The sequence below is a fragment of the Mytilus galloprovincialis genome, chromosome 9 (genome assembly GCF_965363235.1).
Source record: "Mytilus galloprovincialis chromosome 9, xbMytGall1.hap1.1, whole genome shotgun sequence".
NCBI lineage: Eukaryota > Metazoa > Mollusca > Bivalvia > Mytilida > Mytilidae > Mytilus > Mytilus galloprovincialis.
In genome coordinates this window covers 24024459-24051932 of record NC_134846.1, presented here as the reverse complement: position 1 = coordinate 24051932, position 27474 = coordinate 24024459, and the positions used below count along the sequence as shown (strand labels likewise).

Below are 27474 nucleotides of genomic sequence, written 5' to 3'. Positions count from 1 at the left end.
AATCAAAAGTGTTTTTATGTTATATGTTTGCTGTTATGTTTACAATAACATCTTGTATTATGTATTTGTTGAAACCTTTCTTGAAACTCTTAGGAAGAGATCAATATTCTTTTTTAAGTTATTTGTATATTTTATTTCTGAAAAAAAAAAGTTTGAATATCTTCAACCTGAAACATAACATGCTGTCAGTATGTCCATCCTTTAATGTAATTATACAGATCTTTCTCATGTCTAATATAGTTTAATAAACATACATTGTTTCCTATTTCAGGATAACAAAATAATGACAAACAAGACCACATATATTCTACAGAACTTAGATAGTGGCTATACCTATGATATTTATATAGTGTCTGCTAACTCTGAAGGATTCAGTATACCAAGTCCTTCTTTATCTGCCTTTATAGCACCTGATGGTAAGTTAACCTGTATTATCAAATCTGGGTACAGCATTCTATGATACATAGAAAAGGATGTTTGTATCTAATTTAATGCTCACACTAAATAAATGTCAAAAGCATCAATACATCCGTTTGGCATAGTTTCATCATTTACAAATTAGCACAAAATATGTTTGACATGCGCACAAATTCACTGTTTACATTCTCATTATTTTCATTGTTATTCTTTATTTATATAGAATGAAATTCAAAACAGTGTAGCTGTGGCCATTGATTGACACATTAAAATCATCCATTGACTGGGACAATTTATGTGAACGTTTGTCTGTAACGACCACTGTTCACTACGTACCTACGATAGACATTTAAACTGTGGGGTCACCAAAGGTTTCTTAACGCCTTTAATTATAAAATAATTCGAAGAATTAATCAGGAATAACCTTTGTGTTTTGATTTATATAATTAATTATTGATATAAATCAAAATATCGTGTTATTTCTGATTAAATTTTCGAATTACTTTATTTAGGTGTTAAGAACCTTTGGTGACCCCATAGTTTAAGTGTCTTTAAAAAGTACATAGTGAGCATTGGTCGATACATACAAACATTCACCTAAATTGTCCCAGTCAATGGATGATTTTAATGTGTCAATCAATGGCCACAGCTACACTGTTTTGAATTTCATTCTATATAAATTTAGCAACGTACATAAACTTATATTATATATTGTTTATCAAACAACATATATTTTAGTGCTTTTAGTGTTTAAACCTATTAAATATGAAAATTTAATGTACAGACTCCACAGGGAGGAAACGAGAACTGACAAAAGAAATTTGAGGTATTTTCGTACACTTTCACCTATAAAACTACGATATTTGCCCTTTTAGAATTGAAATAATTCCTTCATGTCATTGCTCTATGCTCATTTTAACCTAGGTATGCATTATATTAAAGAAATAATTCATGGGGGCTTGAATATATTGGATTTTACCACGGGTTGGCCCTTTACAACAAATATTTTACCATGAGCGATACGTGGGGGAAAATATCGGCATAAAGGGACAACCCGTGGTAAAATCACGATACATTCAAGCCCCCATGAATTATTTCGATTCTAATAGGACAAATACGGCAATTGTTTTGGATGGAAGTGCTCTAGGTGAAGGCATTACTTGCGGTTCCCATAAATAAACGCACTATTAAATTGACGTACAAAAACGGAACAAAACTGAATAAGTGACATCCTAAAACCATTTACAATAACATATTTAGATAGGTTTGGATGAATCTTAATAATAATTGTATTTATATGTCTTATATCTATACAAAAATGGCTTATATAACACATTTTAGCATTGTGTGTTTACGTTTCCTTGTTTTGATGATTTTCGGTTTCACAAGTGTGTATTTTCCCATAAAATGCTTATATTCTGACGTCATGGTACTATGACGTCGAGTACTCATTCATAAAAAAGCATATGACGTGGGAGTAAGATCCGAACAGCCCAAACAATATTATGAATATATTCATATTTTACCACGGGTGTGTACTCAAAGCGTTTGAAGGACGTCATGTTAGAATTGACCATATTTTACACCTCGAGCTAAGAGCATGCCATGAAGGAATTATTTCTTAATTGATATAAAATTTACAAACCAATCTTTAGAATGTTTTCAATTTTTTATTTTCATCAAGCCATTTAGAAGTATATATTTTTTTTTTTTCCAGATCATTCATTCAATTGCAGTGATGACTTTACGAAGCATTCCGACAACAGCATTGACCTAAAATCAGTTTTATCAGTAAAGAAATACACTCAAACAACAGTGGCCATATGTAAGGAGAAGTGTTTATCAGCATCCCAGGGAGATCAGTGTACAGGGTTTAGCTTTAATACTTCTACATGTTTACTGGTCATAGGAAAGCATGGAAACATAAGACAAGAGGACAGGACAGATTTCTATTCCAGGAATTGTGATTTCAAGAGTATGTTTTAATAATTTGCATAAAGTACATACATATAAATACCAGTGGCGTAGCTTGCATGTTTAATCAGATGCTGAGGCATCCACATCATTTTGACAAAAAAAAAAAAAAAAGAAAAAAGAAATAAAAATATAAAAATTTTGTATGTCTTCACGAAGGTATCTAAATGTTACAAGGGTGAGGATATGAGAATAGCGTCCAATCATTCCCGAAGTAGTATGCATGGCTTTCCCTTATGATCATTTAGTCTGAAATAACTAAACAGAATGGATAAATTGCAGAAAAGTGCTTTTGACTTTTTCGCAAAAGTCTACGTCGTAGCCCGTTGTCGGCAGCGACAAGCGCATCTGGATGATGATACGCAGACCTGAACAAATGTTTTGTCTAAAATTGAAATAAGTGGAGTGATGACATAGCAACGTAACTAGTTCACAACTCTAAAACCATCATATCCTAATATCTTTTCCTGTGACATGAAAGACGACATAATAAAAACTCTGCTAGTATTTATAATGGAGTGTGCTAATTCCTTGGCTTATAAATACCCTTTTCCATCTATGTACAAATATTTTATTTTCAACAAAAGAATATAGTTCCAATGTCCCTGCATTGCTCATTTTTTATTTATCCAAGATACAAGGGCAATAACTATAAAAAGCACTTTTTTCCTTTTTTAATTAATATGTAAAGAGAATTAAAAGCTTCAAAACAAATAAAATGGGATTTCCATTATCATGATTATAAGTTATATTTCCAAGGGCTATAATCGATTAAAAATACTTGATCAGGACGTATTTTTACAAGTGTCAAAGACATTGCTGATGATATAAGTTTCACAAAAATCTGGCAAGAATTGTACACATGACAGCGCTAACAAGACAGGATGGGCGGGCACCCAGTATTTCCATGTCCCCTGCATTAAGACAAGTTATCAAAAACCTCGTGGGGAGGCTAAAATTTTGGGAAAGGGGGTTCACTTCAGTTCTATATAGTACATAAGTGCTGCTGTAATTGGTCCGTTTTTGAGATGTCAAATATAAGATAGGGTGTGAAACTTTTACATCAAATATTTCGGAATTGAATGATGGTAGTTTCGAGAAAGCAATAAACTTCTGTTAGAATTATGGTATAAATAATACTTAAACAAAATCTAGCCCAGTGTCTAATTCTAGGGGAGTACACATGCATACAGGGAAAATGTCTGAAAAAATATCAGTTTCTCCAGATGCATAAAATGGTCCCAAAATTTGTGCGCTACGCTCTGTGACAGTTTAGCATCCACTTCATTCCAACCCTGGCTACGCCACTGAATACAGTAAAAGGAGACACTGGGAATACACCAATAAGACAGCTACCCAATGACACTATTTAAAGTGCCTAGAAAATCAACCTGACAATGTTAGGTTAGATTTTATTCTTTTCTTCCCCTCTGGCTGTGGCTGGAACCTTTGCTTTACACTTCATCCTTCTATGACAACACTGCATCTATAATGTCAAAAGTAAATATATTTTAAACACCATTTAATTTAGATATATTCATAGACAGTACTTTTACTTGTGGTTTTTAATAAATTTTTGCTATGAACTTTAAGTTACGAAATTGATGTTTTTTCCTTAATATCTCAAATATTAACATAAAGCTTAAGCTAAATTACTTTTCAGAACAATTTTGGTTTGGTTTCATAAGAATTTTAGTTGACACAAAGTCAAAATTAGAAAAATATCACTACATTCATTTGAAATTATTCATTTAGAGAATTGAATCAAAAGTTTCTTTGAAGTGCTGTTTGAACAGAAATTCAAAACTTAATGCAAATTATGGAATTTTGGTATGGAACTATGATGAACTCACATATTTAATAAAATACCATAAAGTTCATGATAACTTGATTTTTAATTTCAGCTCTGATTCAAATACCAAAGCCAAATATAACTACAAATCAGTCCTGGACAAATCAGCAAGGTAGTTAATTATTTAGACAAAGTTTTCTCCAAGATCTTTATATACAAGTACATTGTAAATATGCAAATTCTATCTCAATATCCTATTGATTCTTATATTTAACCTAATTGATTGTTTAAATGAACTTAAAAAATTAAAAGCTGTTGAGCATTGATGGGAATTATAATAGCAATTGATAGAGCTATAAGTGGTATACTTTTTTTTGCCTCAATATTCCCAATTTAGTATGCATAGAATATTTAACCACTTTGATGACTCAACAAACTATTTATAACAGTAAAGGGAAAACTTAAACACTTGATATGATGTTGTTTTACTGCTTGTTACCCATTTTCGTTATCAATATTTCTATGCCTTTTACCCTGCACAAAGGATGTTTAATTATTACTCACTTAAGTTCTATTGCATATTTTAGAGTGCTGTACAAATCATAACATCAGTGACAGTTGTATGCCCTTTTGTCAGACAGGAAATGCTTTCTCTAATCCAGCTACATGTGGCAATGAGTTTTCTACTGTTGTAGCTTGTGCATCAGGTATGGGTATTACTGTTTCTTGCAGCTGCATTTTGCTCAAATTTTCATTGTACAAATCATGTTACTATTTTGTTGCATAAAATAAGAAAGCAGTCATAACAACTACACTTTAGGGTTTTGTGGATTAATAAAGAAATACACATTTTTTGGTGCATAAGGCACCTTCATCAGAATAAAAAAAACAATAAATAAATTAGTGCTGAAGTACAAAATCTTGGAAGGTAATGTAAATTTTGTCACAATGTTACCATGAGTATAAACAAAATGATATTTGTCATACTGTGAAAGTAATTTTATTCGTGGGGTACCAATTTTCGTGGTTTTCGTTGATGACATACTGCACGAATTTAAGTGTCCAAAGAAATAAAACAACCATTGTCCAAATCAAGACATGGAAAGCTCCCCATCGTCAGGTTTGACTACTGATATGATCTAGAGAATATATTGAATAACGCCAAATCTGAGAATACTTTAATAGCAGTCACAGAACTACAACCACATGCAGGATTATACCCATTTTATCTTTAATAACCTAAACTGTACAACTTTTGATCTTTTAATTCTCAAAACAAATATTTTTGATCGATGAAAGTCAGATTTCCGGTATTGATATGCTAGTATGATAAAGTGTTCATTTTATATCCTCATAGTTCTTGTAGATATTTGAAAAAATAATTTCATGCTGGGCTTGATTTTGATAAGAATTATTTGACAATTCAAGATACATTTATAGCATTTGTTTATGTTACTGTTTTCTTAAGGTGACATTTTTATGGCCTTATTAACACCTTTGATCGTCTTTAATCTGTTAATCACTTTACCATGGTTTAATTAGTGTTATCACTACGATTTACACGGGTCAACTTTGCAATTTCCTTCAATCCAGACTTTTTGTAACCTTCGTTTCTAAAGGCTTTATTTTTCAATATTTTTTTTAGAAAACTTAAATCCACGAATTTAAAAACCCACAAACATGTAAATATTGCTCAAACCACAAAAATTGATACCCACGAATTAAAGTACTTTGACAGTTTGTCCATGTCCTCGTTGACTGTTATTATAAGCAATAAGAAATAATGTTTTTAAGATTAATCCTAATTATCAAGATTTCTTTTAGATGGAAAGAATCATTCATCATGTTGTCAACAAGCTGGTGTACCTAGAAGTTGTCTACCATATTGCTGGGGAGCTGTGATGGATAAGGACCATCCTGTTGCACAGCTATGTCTTAGTTATACCAGAATGTTTGTCACTTGTTTTACCAAAGGAGCAAGTTAGTACCAATATGTTATTTGATAGGGGGCAAATTGAAAGTTCTTGATACTTTGTGACATCAAATTAACATGGTTGTCTTAAATCAGAATATGATTCCATGGATCAGTTATTATATTATACATTTGTTCTATAACATGGTTATGAATGTGTTAACTTGGGCTTATTACTCAATAACAAAATTAAAGAACCTTAGTGAGCACGCGAGGGCTTCCAAAAAACATTTGAGCCAGCCGGACATTTTATATCTGATCCCGATTTTAATCCCTTAAGACTAAGTCACAAAAGGCAATTATGGTAATCAGATGGCCATTCCAATGATAATGACATTAGATTAAAAAACGATTTTAAACTTTACTTTGTTTTGGATGTTTGGATGTAAACTGTTAAATTGGCAGTGCATCATTCAAAGTGAGCACATCAGCGTGCTCATATCTGCCATAGACTCTTTATTTGTGCAAAATGACATGTCAAAAACTTCATTTTTCGTTTTAAAATCACGTTTTTCGAAAACCGGATGTTGACTTGACAATGGTAAAACATGGATCGTAAACGGATACGTAAAATCGGTGTACGTTTGCAAAGCATGACTGAGTGAAGAAGCTCTCTTTCCACGTTATTTCTTCAACAAAATGCTTGAAATGAACGTTTAGATACAGGTATCAATGATAATTTTAGCATTTTGAAGAAATAAAGGATGCATAATTAAATTTCCCACCTTTGCACATGCGCACACGTGTTCTAGTTCATTCGACGTAGTTCTGACGATTTTTCATTTAAACCTTTCAAAAATTTTTATCAAATCATGTAGATAAACTAATTTCTTATAATTTTAATCTTTTGGACTAAATCAATGAGCTTCAAACCGCTGAAATGTAAGAAAATAATTGTGAATAGACCGATCAATTTATACGATGTCCGGTACTGAACATAGTTTACCTGTCACCTGAACAGGTAGATATCACCTGTCCAACAACTAATTTATAGCCTTGATTAAAATTAGAAAGTATTGAAGTAGGGGTTGTTTTGATAGTAATTAATCATCATGTCACTTTTATGACCGGAAATGTGTAGATGTTAAAGGCAAAAGGTTGGGTCAAAAAGATCGTAACTTATGTTAAAATGACCAAAAAAGCCTTGAAAACTAAAATGTGTATGACCGTTTCATGCTTTGCCCAGCCGGACTTTTACCGGACATTAATCAAATGTCAGGAATATATGACCGTTTTGGAAGCCCTGGAGCACGCTCACATACCCCACGTCCCCACATTGTCATTGGAGAAATAAAATAAGTGTAAGAAAAAAAATTGTATTAGAAAAAATATTGAATAATAATTTCCTGTCAATATGCACATCTACATAGTTTGTTCTTATTATTTACAAAATTTCATGAAATTCTGTTGTGTGGTTTAAGAGGAGTTGAGATGACAAACTGTTGCAGAAGTACATTGAAGCAAATAAGTTCAAAGGGGCGTAACTCCTAGAAAAAAAATGAATCCTAATTTCTTTTTGATATGCACATCTACGTAGTATGTCCTTATTATCTACAAAGTTTCATGAAATTCTGTTGTGTGGTTTCAGAGGAGTTGAGATGACAAACTGTTGAAGTAGTACCTTAAAGCAAATAAGTTCAAAAAGGTATAACTCCTGAAAAAAAAATTGAATCGTAATTTCCTGTTGATATGCACATCTACATAGTATGTCCTTATTATCTTAAAAGGTTTCATGAATTTATGTTGTGTAGTTTCAGAGAAGTTGCGATGACAAACTGTTGCAGTAGTACATTAAAGTAAATAAGTTCAAAGGGGCGTATCTCCTATGAAAAAAATTGAATCGTAATTTCCTGCTGATATGCACAACTACATAATATGTCCTTTTCATTTAAAAAGGTTTCGTGAAATTCTGTTGTGTGGTTTCAGAGGAGTTGAGATGACAAACTGTTGAAGAAGTACCTTAAAGCAAATAAGTTCAAAGAGGTGTAACTCCTAGAAAAAAAATTGAATCGTAATTTCCTCTCGATATGCACATCTACATAGTATGTCCTTAATATCTTAAACGGTTTCATGAATTTCTGTTGTGTAGTTTCAGAGGAGTTGCAAAGACAAACTGTTGCAGTAGTACATTAAAGTAAATAAGTTCAAAGGGGCATAACTCCTAGAAAAAAAATTGAATCGTAATTTCCTGTCGATATACACATCTACATAGTATGTCCTTATTATCTAAAAAGGTTTCATGAAATTCTGTTGTGTGGTTTCATAGGAGTTGCGATGACAAACTGTTGCAGTAGTACATTGAAGCAAATAAGTTCAAAAGGGCGTTACTCTTAGAAAAAAAATTGAATTGTAATTTCCTGTCAATAAGCACAACTACATAATATGTCCTTTTCATCTAAAAAGGTTTGTGAAATTCTGTTGTCTGGTTAGAGAGGAGTTGCAATGACAAGAAACAGGGCTGACGGATGGACTGACGGACGGACAGACGGGTCAAAAACATTATACACTCCGCAACTTTGTTGCGTGGGGTATAATAAAGTTCAAACGTTTTATAAAACTAAAAGAAAAACTGAGAACATTTGGGTATCATTCATTGCCTCAAGTCAGTACATGCACAGCAAAGAACACACAAAAGACAAAGGAACAGTGCTTGTAATAGCTGTCTCAAAGTCACGGTGAGGCCTTCAAAACAGACCATTTGAAATTTTAAACTTGAATGCAAAATTTTTAAGATGGCCCCTAGCACTGGTTTGAGTGGAATTCATAGCAAAATGTTTTGGATAAACTTTGTAAGATGTAACACCACAAGGTTAAAAAAAAAACACTGAATAGGAAAGAAGTACATTTATGTACAGTTTATAAATCATTAACTCAACAATATTTAATATAAATATAAATTTGTTCATGAAGAGTGGGGGGCACATATTGGTCGGGCACACAATTTCACCCTTTTATGATTTTGAGGTGTAAAATCTTCAAAGGATATGGCTGAAATGGAAGAAATATGCCAGTAAATTATATTTTTATAACAAGTATGAATATTTTTTAAACTGAGACAAAATTTCAACACTTACCGCAAAGGACGGAAAAACAGACAACAATTTTTGGCCAATTTCCTGAACATGCTGAATGAAAAACACGATTTCAAAGAAGTATTTCTTAGTATTTCTTTGACTGATTGCCCTAAATTTCAGCTCTTTAGACCTTTGAAATGTCTGCTATTCATCTTTAATGAAATTGGTTTGATAAATATTGTATAAAGTTGCAGTTATTTGGTTTTAAATAGATGTGTAAAAACGGTGAATATGTGTCCCCTTTTGACAAAACATCAGGAAATTTCAAACACCCTTTAATCTAACTTTTCAGATAATTTTTTTCAAACAAACACGTTTTCAAGCTAAGAATATTTTGCATTTGAAGTTATCTTCATATAGAAATATCAGTATACGTCTTATTAGTAGATTTATTCATAAGTATGATAAGTATCCTACACAGTCTGATTTTAATTCAAGGGAGGTAAACAAATTAAATTCAATTACATGACTGCTGGGGGTGTCAGATAATTGTCTAAGATTGTAGGATGCCATTGTTACTTACTCAAGTTGTATTTATTTTGTTTCTAAGGAACTATTCCATCAATGATTAGAGGATTTAGTGCAATAGACATTCAAGCAACCTATGTAGTACTGTCATGGATGAAACCAGACCAGAACTGTAATGAGTCAGACTGTAGATATGATGTTCAATGGCTATCAAATGGGCAATCAAATACCGAGTATGTAAGTATAAACAAAAGCAGATCTGGGTTATAGGTCAATGTGATCAAACTCAAAGACAGGTAAAGCCAAAATTTGTCATTTCACTGGCCACCACTTATATATTAGCATTAGAATGAATTGCTTGTGTTTGCATCAATATAACCCCTCTTGAAGAATATTTACAGGGTACTCCTACTGACTGCATTAATACCATGGGGTATATCAGACTAATGATTGCTAATCAAATATTATACCAAAAGACAAATCTGACAGGAGATTAAACTGATCAAGTTCTCACATTAGACAACTGCATTATTTTTCATCAAAAACAATTATTTTTTTTAATTTAAATTTAGATTAAATATTATTAGAACAAAAAAAGAGGTTTAACAAGTGGAACGCATATCATGCTCTTATTGAATTACTTATCAACTCACCCTCCCCCCTCTTATTTTATGAGGACAATGCGACAACTTTAAAATCATGAATATTAAAACTGCAGATTAATAATCTGAAATAAGGAGTAGTAAATAATAAGGATTTTCTACTACAGGAATAGATTACAATGGAAACTCACTTATAAGTCAGTTATTTGGGAATAAAACAATGGATTTAGGAACATAGGAAGTGGTACTGACTTATAGTTCAGATCTAGCTCAAGGGTGAAAACTTATGGGATTTAAGGATCTCAATTTCTTACTTTATTCAGTCCTTTTTATATTTTATTAATTAAGGCGTCTCTAATTGTAGAAGCAAAACTCTTCTGGCGTACAAATTTAAATCCTGGTTACTATGATTGAGTTAATTTATACTCAGAATCAAAATCTGAATGGTCTATATTTTTGGCATTTGCGATTTTAGGTCTTCAAATGTTTTATATTTTATGCTATTGGCCTCCTCAAATCTTCGTTCAACATTTTACAAAAAAAATATTGTTGTCAAATGCTGCAAACTGTCAAACCTGGCTCATTTATAATGCTATTTCTCATTAGTGAGGAAACAGAAAAAAAATCCTGATTTTGTAAGTCTTTACAAAATGACAAAAATGTGAGAATCTATTCACAATTTATTTTTTCTCAATGTGTTTAAATTTTAAAGAGTACTTTTGTACTCAACATGCTAAACAGAGTAAGAACTAACTTAGGAACAGATTATTGCAGGTGGAACCGTTGAATAGGAAAATAAATTGAAGTATTAAACAGCTGAAATATGGATGTGTAATAGTTGATAAAAGATTGGTTGTTCTATATGAGATCAATAAAGTAAACAATTAACTCTCCCTCACAATGAAATGGAGGAATGAAACAATTTTTGGCTTAGTGTTCATCGACAGTTAAAATTCTCATCTATTGAGATCCCTCTGACCTTTGAGACTAAAAAAAGTTGACCATCAACACCAAATTTCTAGATAACAAATAACTTGGCAGTATTTTTTAGGTAGAACAAAATAAAAAATACTCTTTTTGTTTCATTAATTATAGTAAAACATGTAGGAAACTAATGACAGTTATTGAAATTTACTGTCATTTTGATAATAAGCTTCATGTTGCCATATTACTTAATCCTGATTTAAAAGGTCATGTCAAGGGGGGAAAAAAATAAACTGATTGCTTTATGGTTCAAGAAAAAAATATGTATGATTTTCAACTGGTAGCTTTAATAAAATACTGACAGATGAAATAAAGAGTGGAAATGGGGAAAAGAGACAACAACCTGACCAAAGAGCATAAAAAAGCTGAAGGCCACTAATGGGTCTTCAATACAGTGAGAAAATCCTGCACCTGGACATGTGGAGGAGAATGTCTAGTAATCCTATAATTCTATATATTGTTTAGGCATTGAAAACAACTACAGCAAATATAACCAATCTACAGCCAGAAAGTGACTACCACATAACTGTTTCTGCAACCAATCAGTTTGGTAGTAGTTTACCATCACCTATGTTAAATGTCAGAACCAGACCTATTTGTAAGTATAAACAGAAACTGACAACCGTATGTCAATATCTTCCACTATTAGGGTTTCAAGTATTTTCAAGTAGTTAGTAATGGTAGCCTTTTCTTCAATTCCTCTGCCCATATCAGTTCAATGGGTGTTTTTTGCAACAAACCCATACATGTCAACCTCTGACAATGGGAAATCATGTCATGACATGACATGATATGTCAAAAAGCGTGTGAAAACGCGTGACGTAGATGCGGACTTATTAATATGAATGTGGTAATGTTCATAATTTCATACAAATTTGTTAATATAAAAAAACAATATATACTCTACTGTGAACTTTTATTGTATTAAACAGTGGTCTGATATGTTGCTTTTAAAGCACCACCACTAGGCACATATTCAAAACAACTGCCAGTTTCGGCAAGTTTAGTTACATTTATTTGATAACAGCACACAATACAAATGTAACATAGTCAAGTTCTGATCAGAATTCAGTGTCAATTTCTTTATAATTGAAAAGGCTCTCCCACAGTAGGAATTGATATTTGACTGAATTAGCTTCATCAAGATTTGAAAGAATGTCATAATGTTTTGGGTTTTTTTTGGCAATGTAAAATGTCATCTATTATCTCTGCCATTGCACCTATTGCTATTGCCTGGTTCAAACTGGGTAGTTCATCAGAAGAAAGCTGTACTATGAGAGCTGATCCAACAGTTCTGTGAAATTTTTATCCCCATGGCCTGTAGAAATCTGTTGCCGTGTTGGCTAGATTTGAAACTGAAATTGAAAAAGAAAAATGTTTTATTAATTTGATTTCCATTAGATAAACATGTTAAATGCAAATTTAAATAGCTACATTGTATTTCTCCTCTCACATGTATTGTTTTTTTTTTCATCATTGCAACATAGAATGCACAAATTATGCGTTACTTGTCACTCGATCATTTAAACTCGAACTCCAAAATATAATTTATAAATCTTGAATCTTGACATCGTTTTGGGTTAACTATCGGCACTTTAGACGACGGTACAGGCCCTGAAAGTGACCTCTTTCTGAGCACATTTCCTCTATAAAGTGAATTTGAAAGAAAGTCACAAAATCGTTAAAACTAATTACAAACTACTTACCTTTTACTGTTTGTCCATATAGAAAAATAAACAATGTGGCAGCCAAACAATTACTTCGAAATTTTTCGGTATTTATCGCCGAATAATGAAAAAACCCGAGATTAGCGATATCACTATTGACCCAAAAATGAAAAGAACGAAAAAGCGTGTAATTGCGTGTAAAGTGGTGAAAAGCGTGTACACGCCATGTGACAAAATGGGTTATCCTCGCGTGTAAACCGGTTGAAAAAGCGTGTATTACAAGCGAATATCATGTCACTTGACATGTATGAACAAACCTTTGATTTCATTATTATCTACCACATGAAACCTTTTAGCTATTCTTGGTTACAAAATAATAATATTCAGAAACTTTACAATAACCATATAGTCTCTTCTAGTAAAGATATACTCAGCATAGAAATGAATAAAATAATAGACATCCATTCCATGTTTCTTCTGTTTCATAACTTTTGTTCAGAAACTACAAATCAGAGTATTTTGTATCAAGCTCAATGTGAGAATGATATACTATGTTATAACACAGAATCATTAGTGAGCTCAGCTCAACTCGTTGATATTTAATAGATTTGTAATGTAAGTCAAAAGTAATCAATTCATATAGAAAATTAGCAGCTCAACAAAACAAATGAGAGTTATATATAACATGTGAAACATATTTTTTTTAATTTTACAGATAAATTTGAAGTGAACTTCTATATCCGACCTCATAAAGTTATAGATTCAGGAAGTGCAGTAAGACTATTATGTGAAGTGTTTGGTGCACCAGAAGCTACAGTGTCAATATCATTCAAAACTAATGTCAAAACCACTGACAGAGAGTTGGACATTGATATAGTCAGTAAAGACGATGCTGGAGAGTATACATGTACTGTCAAACAGACACCTAATGCTGTCGATACAGTGGTCAAAACATTACAACTTATGGTCAGATGTGAGTCATTCTAGACATCTTATGTTTTGTCAAAATCAAAAGGTGTATAACAATTTTAATAAATTTACAAGTATTACTGGCCATGTAAAATTATCCAAATACAATAAAAGAATGCAGGTTTTTGTTGAGCCTGCAACTTTTGTTGCAGAAAGCTCGACATAGGGATAGTGATCCGGCGGCGGCTATGGTGGCGGCGGCTACGGCGGCGGCGGCGTTAGCTAACTTCTTAAAAGCTTTATATTTTAGAAGGTGGAAGACCTGGATGCTTCATACTTTGTATATAGATGCCTCATGTTACAAAGTTTCCGTCAGTCACATGTCCAATGTCCTTGACCTCATTTTCATGGTTCAGTGACCACTTGAAAAAAAAGTTCAAATTTTTTGTAATGTTGAATTCTCTCTTATTATAAGTAATAGGATAACTATATTTGATATGTGCGTACCTTGCAAGGTTCTCATGTCTGTCAGACAGTTTTCACTTGACCTCGACCTCATTTCATGGATCAGTGAACAAGGTTAAGTTTTGGTGGTCAAGTCCATATCTCAGATACTATAAGCAATAGGGCTAGTATATTCAGTGTATGGAAGGACTGTAAGGTGTACATGTCCAACTGGCAGGTGTCATCTGACCTTGACCTCATTTTCATGGTTCAGTGGTTATAGTTAAATTTTTGTGTTTTGGTCTGTTTTTCTCATACTATATGCAATAGGTCTACTATATTTGTTGTATGGAACGATTGTAAGGTGTACATGTCTAGCGGGCAGATGTCATGTGACCTTGACCTCATTTTCATGGTTCAGTGGTCAAAGTTAAATTTTTGTGTTTTGGTCTGTTTTTCTCATACTATATGCAATAGGTCTACTATATTTGTTGTATGGAACGATTGTAAGGTGTACATGTCTAGCGGGCAGATGTCATGTGACCTTGACCTCATTTTCATGGTTCAGTGGTCATAGTTAAATTTTTGTGTTTTGGTCTGTTTTTCTCATACTATATGCAATAGGTCTACTATATTTGTTGTATGGAACGATTGTAAGGTGTACATGTCTAGCGGGCAGATGTCATGTGACCTTGACCACATTTTCATGGTTCAGTGGTCAAAGTTAAATTTTTGTGTTTTGGTCTGTTTTTCTCATACTATATGCAATAGGTCTACTATATTTGTTGTATGGAACTATTGTAAGGTGTACATGTCTAGCGGGCAGATGTCATGTGACCTTGACCTCATTTTCATGGTTCAGTGGTCAAAGTTTTTATCTAATACTATATGCCATAGGTCAACTATATTTGGTGTATGGAAATATTTTATGATCTTTATGTCAGTCGCACAGGTTTTATTTGATCGTGACCTCATTTTCACGGTTCATTGCACAGTGTTAAGTTTTTGTGTTTTGGTCTATTTTTCTTAAACTATATAAGTAATAAGTCAACTATATATGTTGTATAGAAGCATTGTTAGCTGTACATGTCTGCCTGGCATGGTTCATCTGACCTTGACCTCATTTTCAAGGTTCATTGGTCTATGTTTAGTTATCTTGGTTAATGTTAAGTTTATGTGTCAGTTGTTATAAAGCTTAGCTTTATACTAAGGACTATCAACATAATATCAGTGATTAGTATAGAAGGCGAGACATTTCAGCGTGTGCACTCTTGTTTAATTCAATTTTTGCAAATCTCTGGCTTAGTGCCAGTCTCAGGCCCTATGACTGCTTTTCAAGTAAAGTCAAATATGGATTGAAATGTAAGATAGTTATCCAGCTGAAAAATGAAGTTTATGATGGTTGTGAGAAAATTTTCTTAATTTTTATACGACCGCAAAATTTGAAAAATTTTTCGTCGTATATTGCTATCACGTTGGCGTCGTCGTCTGCGTCGTCGTCGTCGTCGTCGTGGTCGTCGTCGTCCGAATACTTTTAGTTTTCGCACTCTAACTTTAGTAAAAGTGAATGGAAATCTATGAAATTTTAACACAAGGTTTATGACCACGAAAGGAAGGTTGGTATTGATTTTGGGAGTTTTGGTCCAACATTTAAGGAATTGGGGGCCAAAAAGGGCCCAAATAAGCATTTTCTTGGTTTTCGCACTATAACTTTAGTTTAAGAAATTTTAGAAATCTATGAAATTTTGACACAAGGTTTATGACCACAAAAGAACAGTTGGGATTGATTTTGGGAGTTTATGTTTCAACAGTTTAGGAATTAGGGGCCAAAAAAGGGCCCAAATAAGCATTATTCTTGGTTTTCGCACAATAACTTTAGTTTAAGTAAATAGAAATCAATGAAATTTAAACACAATGTTAATGACTACAAAAGGAAGGTTGGTATTGATTTTAGAAGTTTAGGTCCCAACAGTTTAGGAATTAGGGGCCAAAAAGGGACCCAAATAAGCATTTTTCTTGGTTTTCGCACCATAACGTTAGTATAAGTAAATAGAAATCTATGAAATTTAAACACAAGGTTTATGACCATAAAAGGAAGGTTGGTATTGATTTTGGGAGTTTTGGTCCCAACAGAATAAGGGGCCCAAAGGGTCCAAAATTAAACTTTGTTTGATTTCATCCAAATTGAATAATTGGGGTTCTTTGATATGCCGAATCTAACTGTCATGACTGTGTATGTAGATTCTTAACTTTTGGTCCCGTTTTCAAATTGGTCTACATTAAGGTCCAAAGGGTCCAAAATTAAACTTAGTTTGATTTTGACAAAAAATGAATCAGTTAGGTTCTTTGATATGCTGAATCTAAAAATGTACTTAGATTCTTGATTATTGGCCCAGTTTTCAAGTTGGTCCAAATCGGGGTCCAAAATTAAACTTTGTTTGATTTCATCAAAAATTGAATAAATGGGGTTCTTTGATATACCAAATCTAACTGTGTATGTAGATTCTTCATTTTTGGTCCTGTTTTCAAATTGGTCAACACTAAAGTCCAAAGGGTCCAAAATTAAACTTAGTCTGATTTTAACAAAAATTGAAATCTTGGGGTTCTTTGATATGCTGAATCCAAAAATGTACTTAGATTTTTTATTATGGGCCCAGTTTTCAAGTTGGTCCAAATCAGGATCTAAAATTATTATATTAAGTAAGTCTTTTCAATTGCACAGTATTGCGCAATGGCAAGAAATATCTAATTGCACAATATTGTGAAATAGCAAATTTTTTTTTAATTAGAGTTATCTTTCTTTGTCCAGAATAGTAAGCAAGAAATATCTAATTGCAAAATATTGTGCAATAGCAAGATTTTTTTTTAATTGGAGTTATCTTTCTTTGTCCAGAATCAACTTAAATCTTTGTTATATACAATATACAATGTATATTCACTTTTTACTACCAACTGATAAATTAAAATAATCTTTACCATTCAGTGATAACAAGCAGTTTTTTTACATCTTAATATTTTATGATGTATTTAAATGAGTAGTTATTGTTGCAAACTCCATTAGAAATTTTAATTGAGATTAGTTTTGGAATAAGGGAAAGGGGGATGTGATTAAAAAAATTGGGTTCAATTTTTCTCATTTGAAATTTCATAAATAAAAAAGAAAATTTCTTCAAACATTTTTTTGAGAGGATTAATATTCAACAGCATAGTGAATTGCTCTAAGAGAAAACAAAAATTTTAAGTTCATTAGAACACATTCATTCTGTGTCAGAAACCTATGCTGTGTCAACTATTTAATCACAATCCAAATTTAGAGCTGAATCCAGCTTGAATGTTGTGTCCATACTTGCCCCAACCGTTCAGGGTTCAACCTCTGCGGTCGTATAAAGCTACGCCCTGCGGAGCATCTGGTTCTATCATATCATGACCATAGGAGACTGATAAAATAAACATGTACATTTGCCTTGTTAGGTTACTGCTTTCTGTTTCTAAGAACAAGTGATTTTTACTATCATGGCTTATTACAATTGCTGCTACTTTATGCAAGATATGTATTGCAGTCATTTCAAGATTTGCTGAAAAGCAAGCAACTACATGTAGTTGTATAAAAGAATACACTTGTAAAAAATGGTCAAAAATGTTCTTCTGAAATGTTAGTCTTATAAAGATACATAATGCTAAGGAATGTTTGGTTTATTTATCACTGTACTAATTGAGATTTTCGTTGTAATGTACATTTCAATGATATTCAGCAAAAATAGTATATAATTTTTTGATAGTGAATTCAACACATTAAGCAATATAATAAGGAATAAAATATATACCACTTTTTTTCATTGGGCATTTGTGATCAAGAAAATCCTAAAACATGAACTCTTACATATGGCATTTGATTTCATTCAAAATATTCACCTAGTGCTATAGCTCCAGATTTACTGTGGATTCATTTTTAGCTCACCTGTCCCGAAGGGACAAGTGAGCTTATGCCATCACTTGGTGTCCGTCGTCGTCCGTCGTCTGTCGTCGTCGTAAACTATTTCAAGAATCTTCTCCTCTGAAACTACTGGGCCAAATACTTTCAAACTTTAACTGAATGTTCCTTAGGGTATCTAATTTATAAATTGTCTCCGAAGTTTTGATCTATCAACAAACATGGTCGCCATTGCTAAAAATAGAACATAGGGGTCAAATGCAGTTTTTGGCTTATAACTCAAAAACCAAAGCATTTAGAGCAAATCTGACATAGGTAATATTGTTTATCAGGTCAAGATCTATCTGCCCTGAAATTTTCAGATGAATCAGACAACCCGTTGTTGGGTTGCTGCCCCTGAATTGGTAATTTTAAGGAAATTTTGCTGTTTTTGGTTATTATCTTGAATATTATTATAGATAGAGATAAACTGTAAGCAGGAATAATGTTCAGCAAAGTAAGATTTACAAATAAGTCAACATGACGGAAATGGTCAGTTGACCCCTTTAGGAGTTATTGCCCTTTATAGTCAATTTTTAACCATTTTTCGTAAATCTTGGTAATCTTTTACAAAAATCTTCTCCTCTGAAACTACTGGGCCAAATACTTCCAAACTTTAATTGAATGTTCCTTAGGGTATTTAGTTTGTAAATTGTATCCCAAGTTATGATCTATCAACAAAAATGGTCGCCATTGCTAAAAATAGAACATGAGGGTCAAATGCAGTTTTTGGCTTAAAAACTCAAAAACCAAAGCATTTAGAGCAAATCTGACATGGGGTAATATTATTTATCAGGTCAAGATCTATCTGCCCTGAAATTTTCAGATGAATCAGACAACCTGTTGTTGGGTTGCTGCCCCTGAATTGGTAATTTTAAGGAAATTTTGCTGTTTTTGTTTATTATCTTGAATATAATTATAGATAGAAATAAACTGTAAACAGCAATAATGTTCAGCAAAGTAAGATCTTCAATTAAGTCAATTTGACCAAAATTGTCAATTGACCCCTTAAGGAGTTATTGCACTTTAAAAACTTTTTTCACAATTTGTTCATCATGTTGACTTACTTTAAAAAATCTTCTCCTTTGAAACTGCTGTATCAATTTCAGCCAAACTTAGGCTAAATGAGTTTCAGAGTATCTAGTATAAATTTTATATTTTATTTCCTTGTATGTCAAGAAACATAGCTCCTATGGCTAAAATAGAACATAGGAGAAAATGATTATTTTTTTTGGCTTTTGAAGAAAATAAGACGATCCAAAAAACATTTAAATAAATTGAAAAGCCAAAATAATCATTGATGAGAGATTTAACCAAAAGAATTAAGGTGAGCGATTCAGGCTCTTGAGAGCCTCTTGTTATTGTGGCTTTCGCAGATGAACGAAAAAAAAATTTTCTATAGGCTTGTATGCAGACTTTGTCAAAACCATGAAATTAAATACCCATGATCATGCAAGTTTTCCTTAATCCACAAAAATTGGTACCCACGAAAATGAATGAATCAACATAATCAAAATCAGTTTTGTCTCTTCTTGGGAGCACATTGATGCTACTATGGTGGCAGTAACCTAATTATTGTTTGTTTTTGTTATGTAGATAAACCTGAAGTTTTGCATGTATTTGGTGCACATGTAGAACCAGATGCAGCAAAGACGGCTTATCTGAAATGTATATTTAATGGTCTACCACTGCAAGTGACATGGAAAAAGGATGAGAAACCTGTCCCAGCAAGGTATCCAACTACAGCACATGTTGTTTTCAATGCTGATGGAAGCATGTCAGACACACTACAGATCCACAATATACGTTCAGAGATGTTTGGTACATACCAATGTAATGGTACAAACAAGTTTGGATATGATGTTGGATACTTGAAACTACAGAGTATGATATAAACTTTTATACTATTATCTATAACTTCCAGGATCTATCTCTACATTTGATAGTAAAAACAACAGAGGGCATTGAGGTTAACATTCTTTAGATTCTATCAAGACAATTTATGCAATTTATTAATGACGTGTTGTAAGCAGGTTCTCAAGTTGCAAATAAACTCATCATAGATACCAGAATTGAAATTTTATATTTGCGCCAAACGTGTGTTTCGTCTGCTTAAGACTATCAGTGATGCTCTAATAAAAAATGATAAATCCCATATAGATAACAAAGTTGATGACCAAAAATTTCTATAAGTTTTGCCAAACAAAGCTAAAAGGTAGAAAAGCCTTAGCATTTCAAAAAATCAAAAGTTTTATAAACAGCAAAGTGATAAATATTTGAATAACTAAATTTGCAAAGAAAGCCATTTTATTGAAAACTACATAAGTTGTGAATGGCATATGAATCGATCAAAAATAAATTGTGGTAAAAGAGGGACGAAAGATACCAGAGGGACAGTCAAACTCATAAATCGAAAATAAACTGACAACGCCATGGCTAAAAATGAAAAAGACAAACAGACAAACAATAGTACACATGACACAACATAGAAAACTAAAAAATAAGCAACAAGAACTCCACCAAAAACTAGGGGTAAAATGCATTACTATAGAAATTATCTAATCTTGAAATCATATTAGACAGAGACAATCTGACAGGGAAAAACAAGCTCAACATTGAGATTCATCAACCTTCTATTTACTTAATAATCTTATTGCATTGCATTAATAAATTTTTGGCAGAAATGCCATTTCAGGGATACATACTCATTGGAGTAGGATCCTCTTGTTATAGAATTACAGACATTGATAAAAAATGAGGGATTTGGAACAGCATCAGAAATTTCATTATTGTTTCATTTTGACTAGTCTTATTTCAATGCGTAACTTTGCAGACCTGTACTCAACAAACTCAAACTCTATTTTTTACAATCGATACTTTTAGCAACTCCTACTAATACCAATCTTAAAATAGTTAGTTGTCTCATTTGCAAACATACCAGATTTCATTATTTTATATTATTTATGTTGATTTGTCATATTCAATATTCACAATAGTTATTAACCTTCGTTAAACCTACCAGTAATTGATTCCATTTTTTGTCTTTCAGGTGACTATATTCCTCCTACTCCTCCAAGTCCTCCAACTCCAGTGGCTGGAAATGTAACAGGTGAGACAATAATTAATAATAAACATTATACCTATACTGTGGATTCATCATTATTCATTGATACAAATTTTTCGTGGATTTCTTGGGTATAGGTGAACAACGAAATTAAATATTTAACAATGACAAATTTTCTACATGCTTGTATAAAGAAAAAACCATGAAATTTAATGTCCATGAACATGCAAGGTTTCCTTCATCAACAAAAATTGGTGTCCACAAAAAGAAATGAATCAACATTACTGTGGATTCATTTTTATTCGTGGTATACCAATTTTTGTGGATTTCGTGGGTAACCGCGAACCACGAATTTAAGAATTCAACGAAGAATAATCCCGAGAAATGTGTATTGAGTCGGATGTTTATTTCCGGTTATGTTATGCAGTTCTAGTATAGTGTTGACTAGCGATAAACATTGTAACATAACACGTGTTTTTTATTGAAAGAATATACAAGTGTTTTGATTAAATCTATAATAAATATATCTAATATCAGTGATAATTTACTTTTTAAAATTGATTAAAACTTATCATGGAAAATAACTGCCAGTTGTTAATTACCGTGTCATAGTTTGGTTTACCAGTGATTAAACATCAATAGAATTAAGTACGGGGATATTGCCCATAGGTAATATTGTTTATGACAGCAACATTTATTTTCACACCTTATACTTATATCACTGTTTATTATATCGTGATTAGGGAAATGAGCTTTCAATCATAAAGTTTAAAATTCCTTATAGAATTCAGACAAGAATTTATAAATTGTAAAACAAACAAATAATTAGTTGTCTCTGTCCATTATTGTAATCGAAGTTATCAATGAACACTTTAACCTAGAATGACCAAGCGAGCTTTTTCAATGAATTCCTTCTTTTTTGTTTTGTTTTATTATTGATCAAACCAAGGAGGTTGTATGATCTCCTAAATCAAAAAGAAATCCTCGAATTACGTATCTAATTTTTTGGTGTAATCAGCGATCCACAAATTTACGTATACCACGAAACGTCTTTTTTTCTCTATCCACGAAAATTGATACCCACGAAAATAAATGAATCCACATTATACCTATAGTTTATTGTTTTATAAAGATGCAAGTGTACTTTATCTGTCTGCGGTTTCATAAATACATAAATTAAGTGAGAATATTTATTCCAGATTGTTGTGTCAGAGGTGGTGTTAGAGGTGTTTGTATGGAGTTATGTGATTTTACATTAGACTTTGCTGTGATTTCTGAGGATAAATATGCTGAATGTTTACAACTTCTACCAGTTTTTGCTAGCTGTGCTGCAGGTAAATATGATGATTAATTGCATAAAGATTTTGATACCAAAGTTTTAAAGTGAAGCATTTGCTTTGCATACATGTGAATCTCTCAGTAGGAGTACAATAATTCCATCTTCAGGGGTTCCTAATCCTTCACAGCTGTCCACCACACGTATAGCTTTCATCAAATCATGTTCAATCAATGTTTTCTTACAGTAAATCCAGTTTACTTCAACACTTCCAAGAAACTTGTTGTTTTTTCAATGTACCATAATAATTTCTTCTATAGTGTTGAGGATGTGTATGAAATTGATGATAAAGAATATCGAAAAACAAAGCATTTTTCATTGTTTAATGACTTACTTTTAACACTAACATTGTTAACAGCAGAAGTGCAGTATGTTGTTGAATAAATTTGGCAGACATTTGGCTACATTATAGCAATGTTGTTGGTGTATAATAATTATTGTTTAACTTTATTGTAGATGGAAAAGACCATAGTGAGTGTTGTGATAAACGAGGTATAAAGCCCTACTGTCAGACTTTTTGTCAAGGTTCCACACCAGATTTGTCAGATATAGCATCACTATTAACCTGTGTTGATGAGGCTACAGATATTATGGAATGTATAGAACAAGGAAGAAGTAAGAACACCAATTCTATTTCCAATAGTTTTGTCCTGCTTGAAAATTGTCCTCTGTTTGGCATTTAAATTGTCATGTCTTTTATAAGTTTCTATGCAGTATGGCTTTGGACTATTGTAAAAAATAGAAACACATTAATTTACACATTAATAAACACTACTTTAATTTGTGAATTGGAAGATTTTTGGGGTGTCTCATACAAAAACTTTGACTTCGCTATTTCTTATATTTTAAGATGGATGTCAACACTAAAATATAATTTACCTCAAAAGTCTTGTTTTTGTAAAAGGGTTTCTATTTTGTATATACATACAAACAAAAGGGATTCAGAGAACATATGCAATTGGTAACAAGAAGCCTATGTATTTGGTATTAAACAGTAAAATAGGCATATAGAGTAAACATTAATTGAAAAATTATTACACCAGGGTTTTGGATACCACAAACTAGTCAAAACATTTACTAAATTTTATTATCAGTACAAGGACATCATTTGTAAATAGAAATCAACATGCAGACATCTTATATGTTCAGGTATTTCACATCCAATCTTTTATGGTAATATTCTTCACAAAGCACAAAAATTTCAGCATTCACCCCAAAAGCTAACCAAACCTTTCAACAGACTTATTCGGAAGGGATATAGTTACGATACTGTTATTAGGTCATTAAGGATGACATATTTTGGTATTGATGTTGATTCACTCTTAGGGTCTTTGCATCAGAAATAAACATATTTATTTTAAAACCAGTTTTTGGCATGATACAGGTTATGTTTTTATAAATGCAAAAATTTTAATTTTTTGGTCGTATATTGCTATCACATTGGCGTCGTCGTCTGCGTCGTCGTTGTCGTCATCGTCGTCGTTGTCGTCCGAATACTTTTAGTTTTCGCACTCTAACTTTAGTAAAAGTGAATAGAAATCAATGAAATTTTAACACAAGGTTTATGACCACAAAAGGAAGGTTGGGATTGATTTTGGGAGTTTTGGTCCTAACAGTTTAGGAATAAGGGGCCCAAAGGGTCCAAAATTGAACTTTGTGTGATTTCATCAAAAATTGAATAATTGGGGTTCTTTGATATGCCGAATCTAACTATGTATGTAGATTCTTAATTTTTGGTCCCGTTTTCAAATTGGTCTACATTAAGGTCCAAAGGGTCCAAAATTAAACTTAGTTTGATTTTAACAAAAATTAAATCCTTGGGGTTTTGATATGCTGAATTTAAAAATGTACTTAGATTTTTAATTATTGGCCTAGTTTTCAAGTTAGTCCAAATTGGGGTCCAAAATTAAACTTTGTTTGTTTTCATCAAAAATTGAATAATTGGGGTTCTTTGATATGCCAAATCTAACTGTGTATGTAGATTCTTAATTTTTGGTCCAGTTTTCAAATTGGTCTACATTAAGGTCCAAAGGGTCCAAAATTAAACTAAGTTTGATTTTAACAAAAATTAAATTCTTGGGCTTATTTGATATGATTTATCTAAATATGTACTTTGATTTTTGATTATGGGCCCAGTTTTCAAGTTGGTCCAAATCAGGATTCCATATCAAGTATTGTGCAATAGCAAGAAATTTTCAATTGCACAGTATTGCACAATAGCAAGAAATATCTAATTGCACAATATTGTGCAATAGCAATTAATTTTCAATTGGAGTTATCTTTCTTTGTATAGAATAGTAGTTGATAATATATGTTGGAAATTTTTATTTGCCAATAACTTTATGTAAATAACTTCATTGGAAATTTGCCAATATAAAATGTTGCTGATGAAGCTTTTTTTCCTTATCTTATCTAAAATGTTTTTAGATAATGTATGTTGGACATTTGCCAGACATGACTATGATGTCATTTTCTATTTTTATTTGCCAATAACTTTATGTAAATAACTTCATTGGAAATTTGCCAATATAAAATGTTGCTGATGAAGTTTTTTTTATTGTTTTATACAATAAACAATGTATATTCACTTTTACTACCAACCAATCTTTACCATTCAGTGATAACAAACACTTTATTTTACATTTTAATATTTTATGATGTATTTAAAAGAGTAGTTATTGTTGCAAACTCCATTAGAAATTTGAATTGATATCAGTTTTGGAAAAAGGGAAGCGGGCATGTGAAAAAAAAGGGGGGGGGGGGTTTAAATTTTTCTCGATTTCAGATTTCATAAATAAAAAGAAAATTTCTTCAAACATTTTTTGAGAGGATTAATATTCAACAGCATAGTGAATTGCTCAAAGGCAAAAAAAAAACTTTTAAGTTCATTAGACCACATTCATTCTGTGTCAGAAACCTATGCTGTGTCAACTATTTAATTTTAGATTTAAAAAGTTTGAAGAAGAAATCTTTAATTGATTTGTAAAATCTTGACATTTGTTTTGTGTAAAAAAAAACCATGTAATGTCAAAAATTTGATCACAATCCAAATTCAGAGCTGTATCACGCTTGAATGTTTTGTCCATACTTGCCCCAACTGTTCAGGGTTCGACCTCTGCGGTCGTATAAAGCTGCGCCCTGCGGAGCACCTGGTTCACATATATTTTATAATTGAATGATACTAAACCAGCTAGAGGGAAGGATTGTGCTTGATTTTTATATGATAAAGACATAATCTTTCAATCAGTTTAATTGAGGTAGAGCTGGCATGTCAGTAACTGCTGGTAGTCCTTGTTATAATGTATTATCGTCATTTTGCTTTGTTTCTTTAATTACCTATTCTGACATTGGAATCAGACTTTTTTTTAAACTGAGTTTTGTAAATTACTGTGTGATTCTTTATTCTACATTGGCTAGAGGTATAGGGGGAGGGTTGAGATCTCACAAAACAAGTTTTAACTCGAATGCATTTATGTGCCTATCTTAAGTCAGGAGCCACTGACCTTTGTAAGTCTTGTATTTTTTTTTTTTAATTTTAGTTCATTTATATGTTTTGGAGTTTAGTATGAAGTCCATTTTCTCTGAACTAGAACACATTTATTTAGGGGCTAGCTGAGGCCCATCTCAGGGTGTATGATTTTCTAACTGCATTGAAGACTAATTGGTGGACTACGGCTGTTTTCTGCGCTTTAGTCTGGGTTGTTGTTTCTTTGACACATTCCCAATTTCCATTCTCTATTTTATTGATATTAGTTATATTCAAATCTATGTACAATTAGGCTTTTACAAAAAAAAATATTTACCATTAAAAATATTTAAATAAGTTCTTGAAAACCCAGTTTAACAGTTCTGTCATAATATTATTTGTGAAAAATGTCCCAAAATTGTTGGAAAATAATAATTTGATATTGCATTGTCCAAAGAGTTATCATTGACCACAAGAAAGGTGACCTTATTCTATGACATTTCATCTCTGGTTTATAGTTGTTTCATAGGCAATCATACCATGTCCTCTTATTATTTTATTCAGCATTGTATATTAGATAAAAGAAGTTATTTTATATTTCAGTACTTATTCCATATGCACCTTGGAATGTTCGAGTTGTTCAAGAAAGTGATAGGATCCATGTTTACTGGGACCCACCTAAGAATGGTACTGCAGAAGTGACTGAATATGATATCTACTACAACAGTTCCAGGGACGCCACTGTGCAACACATCACTGTTGTAAGTTTATTGCCATGGAATAGAATGGTACAGTTGGTTAGCAATCATGTAGATCTGTATTAAAGCCTGTCTATTACCACAATATATGATGGTAAAATTGCTGCATTTTTTTGTTTCCAGTTTTTAACTTTAGTTTGCCTCTATCAAATATTATTAATCTAATGCAAAATAACTATTACCACAAAACACAAATCAAGTTCAAATTTGGGTAGCATCACTTTTACCATTTTGTCAGTTATGACCCTTCATAACTTTATATGATATGCAAGCGGGGGCATCATCTGTTCCATGGACACATTCCTTATTTATTTAACCTAAAATCTTCATCATAATAACATGAAATTAAACAAACCTAGAAAAAACAAATTGCACGAGGTTGAAATGCTGATATATTTTATTGAGTCTGCATTGTTTAAGAAATAATTCATGGCAGCCGTAGATTTGTTTTCATTTAACCATGGGTTGGGCATTTATATTCGATTATTTAACCTGAGTGTTAGCTTGACTTACTTGACTTAATCCACTTCCTCCACTTCCTCCCATGGGGTACATAGGGCGACCATAGTAGCTTTCC

At 32.2% G+C, this 27474-nt stretch overlaps 1 protein-coding gene and 1 long non-coding RNA gene across 2 annotated transcripts in view; one reads left to right on the top strand and one right to left on the bottom strand.

Moving 5' to 3' along the window:
- Nucleotides 1-27474, top strand: part of LOC143044672 (Ig-like and fibronectin type-III domain-containing protein 2) — a 165547-nt gene that overhangs the window by 97874 nt on the left and 40199 nt on the right. The window contains exons 20-32 of the mRNA XM_076216735.1: nucleotides 272-416; nucleotides 2135-2392; nucleotides 4296-4355; nucleotides 4771-4890; nucleotides 6008-6163; nucleotides 9780-9934; nucleotides 11749-11881; nucleotides 13666-13923; nucleotides 19870-20157; nucleotides 21323-21382; nucleotides 22537-22671; nucleotides 23130-23288; nucleotides 26743-26900. Of these exons, the coding sequence (XP_076072850.1) occupies nucleotides 272-416; nucleotides 2135-2392; nucleotides 4296-4355; nucleotides 4771-4890; nucleotides 6008-6163; nucleotides 9780-9934; nucleotides 11749-11881; nucleotides 13666-13923; nucleotides 19870-20157; nucleotides 21323-21382; nucleotides 22537-22671; nucleotides 23130-23288; nucleotides 26743-26900 (2085 nt within the window). The remainder of the gene's footprint in view (nucleotides 1-271; nucleotides 417-2134; nucleotides 2393-4295; nucleotides 4356-4770; nucleotides 4891-6007; nucleotides 6164-9779; nucleotides 9935-11748; nucleotides 11882-13665; nucleotides 13924-19869; nucleotides 20158-21322; nucleotides 21383-22536; nucleotides 22672-23129; nucleotides 23289-26742; nucleotides 26901-27474) is intronic.
- LOC143044675 (uncharacterized) lies at nucleotides 12282-13054 on the bottom strand. The gene is made up of 2 exons (XR_012968754.1): nucleotides 12990-13054; nucleotides 12282-12638 (listed from the first exon to the last, which is right to left on the bottom strand). It is a non-coding gene; the product is annotated as an uncharacterized LOC143044675 (long non-coding RNA).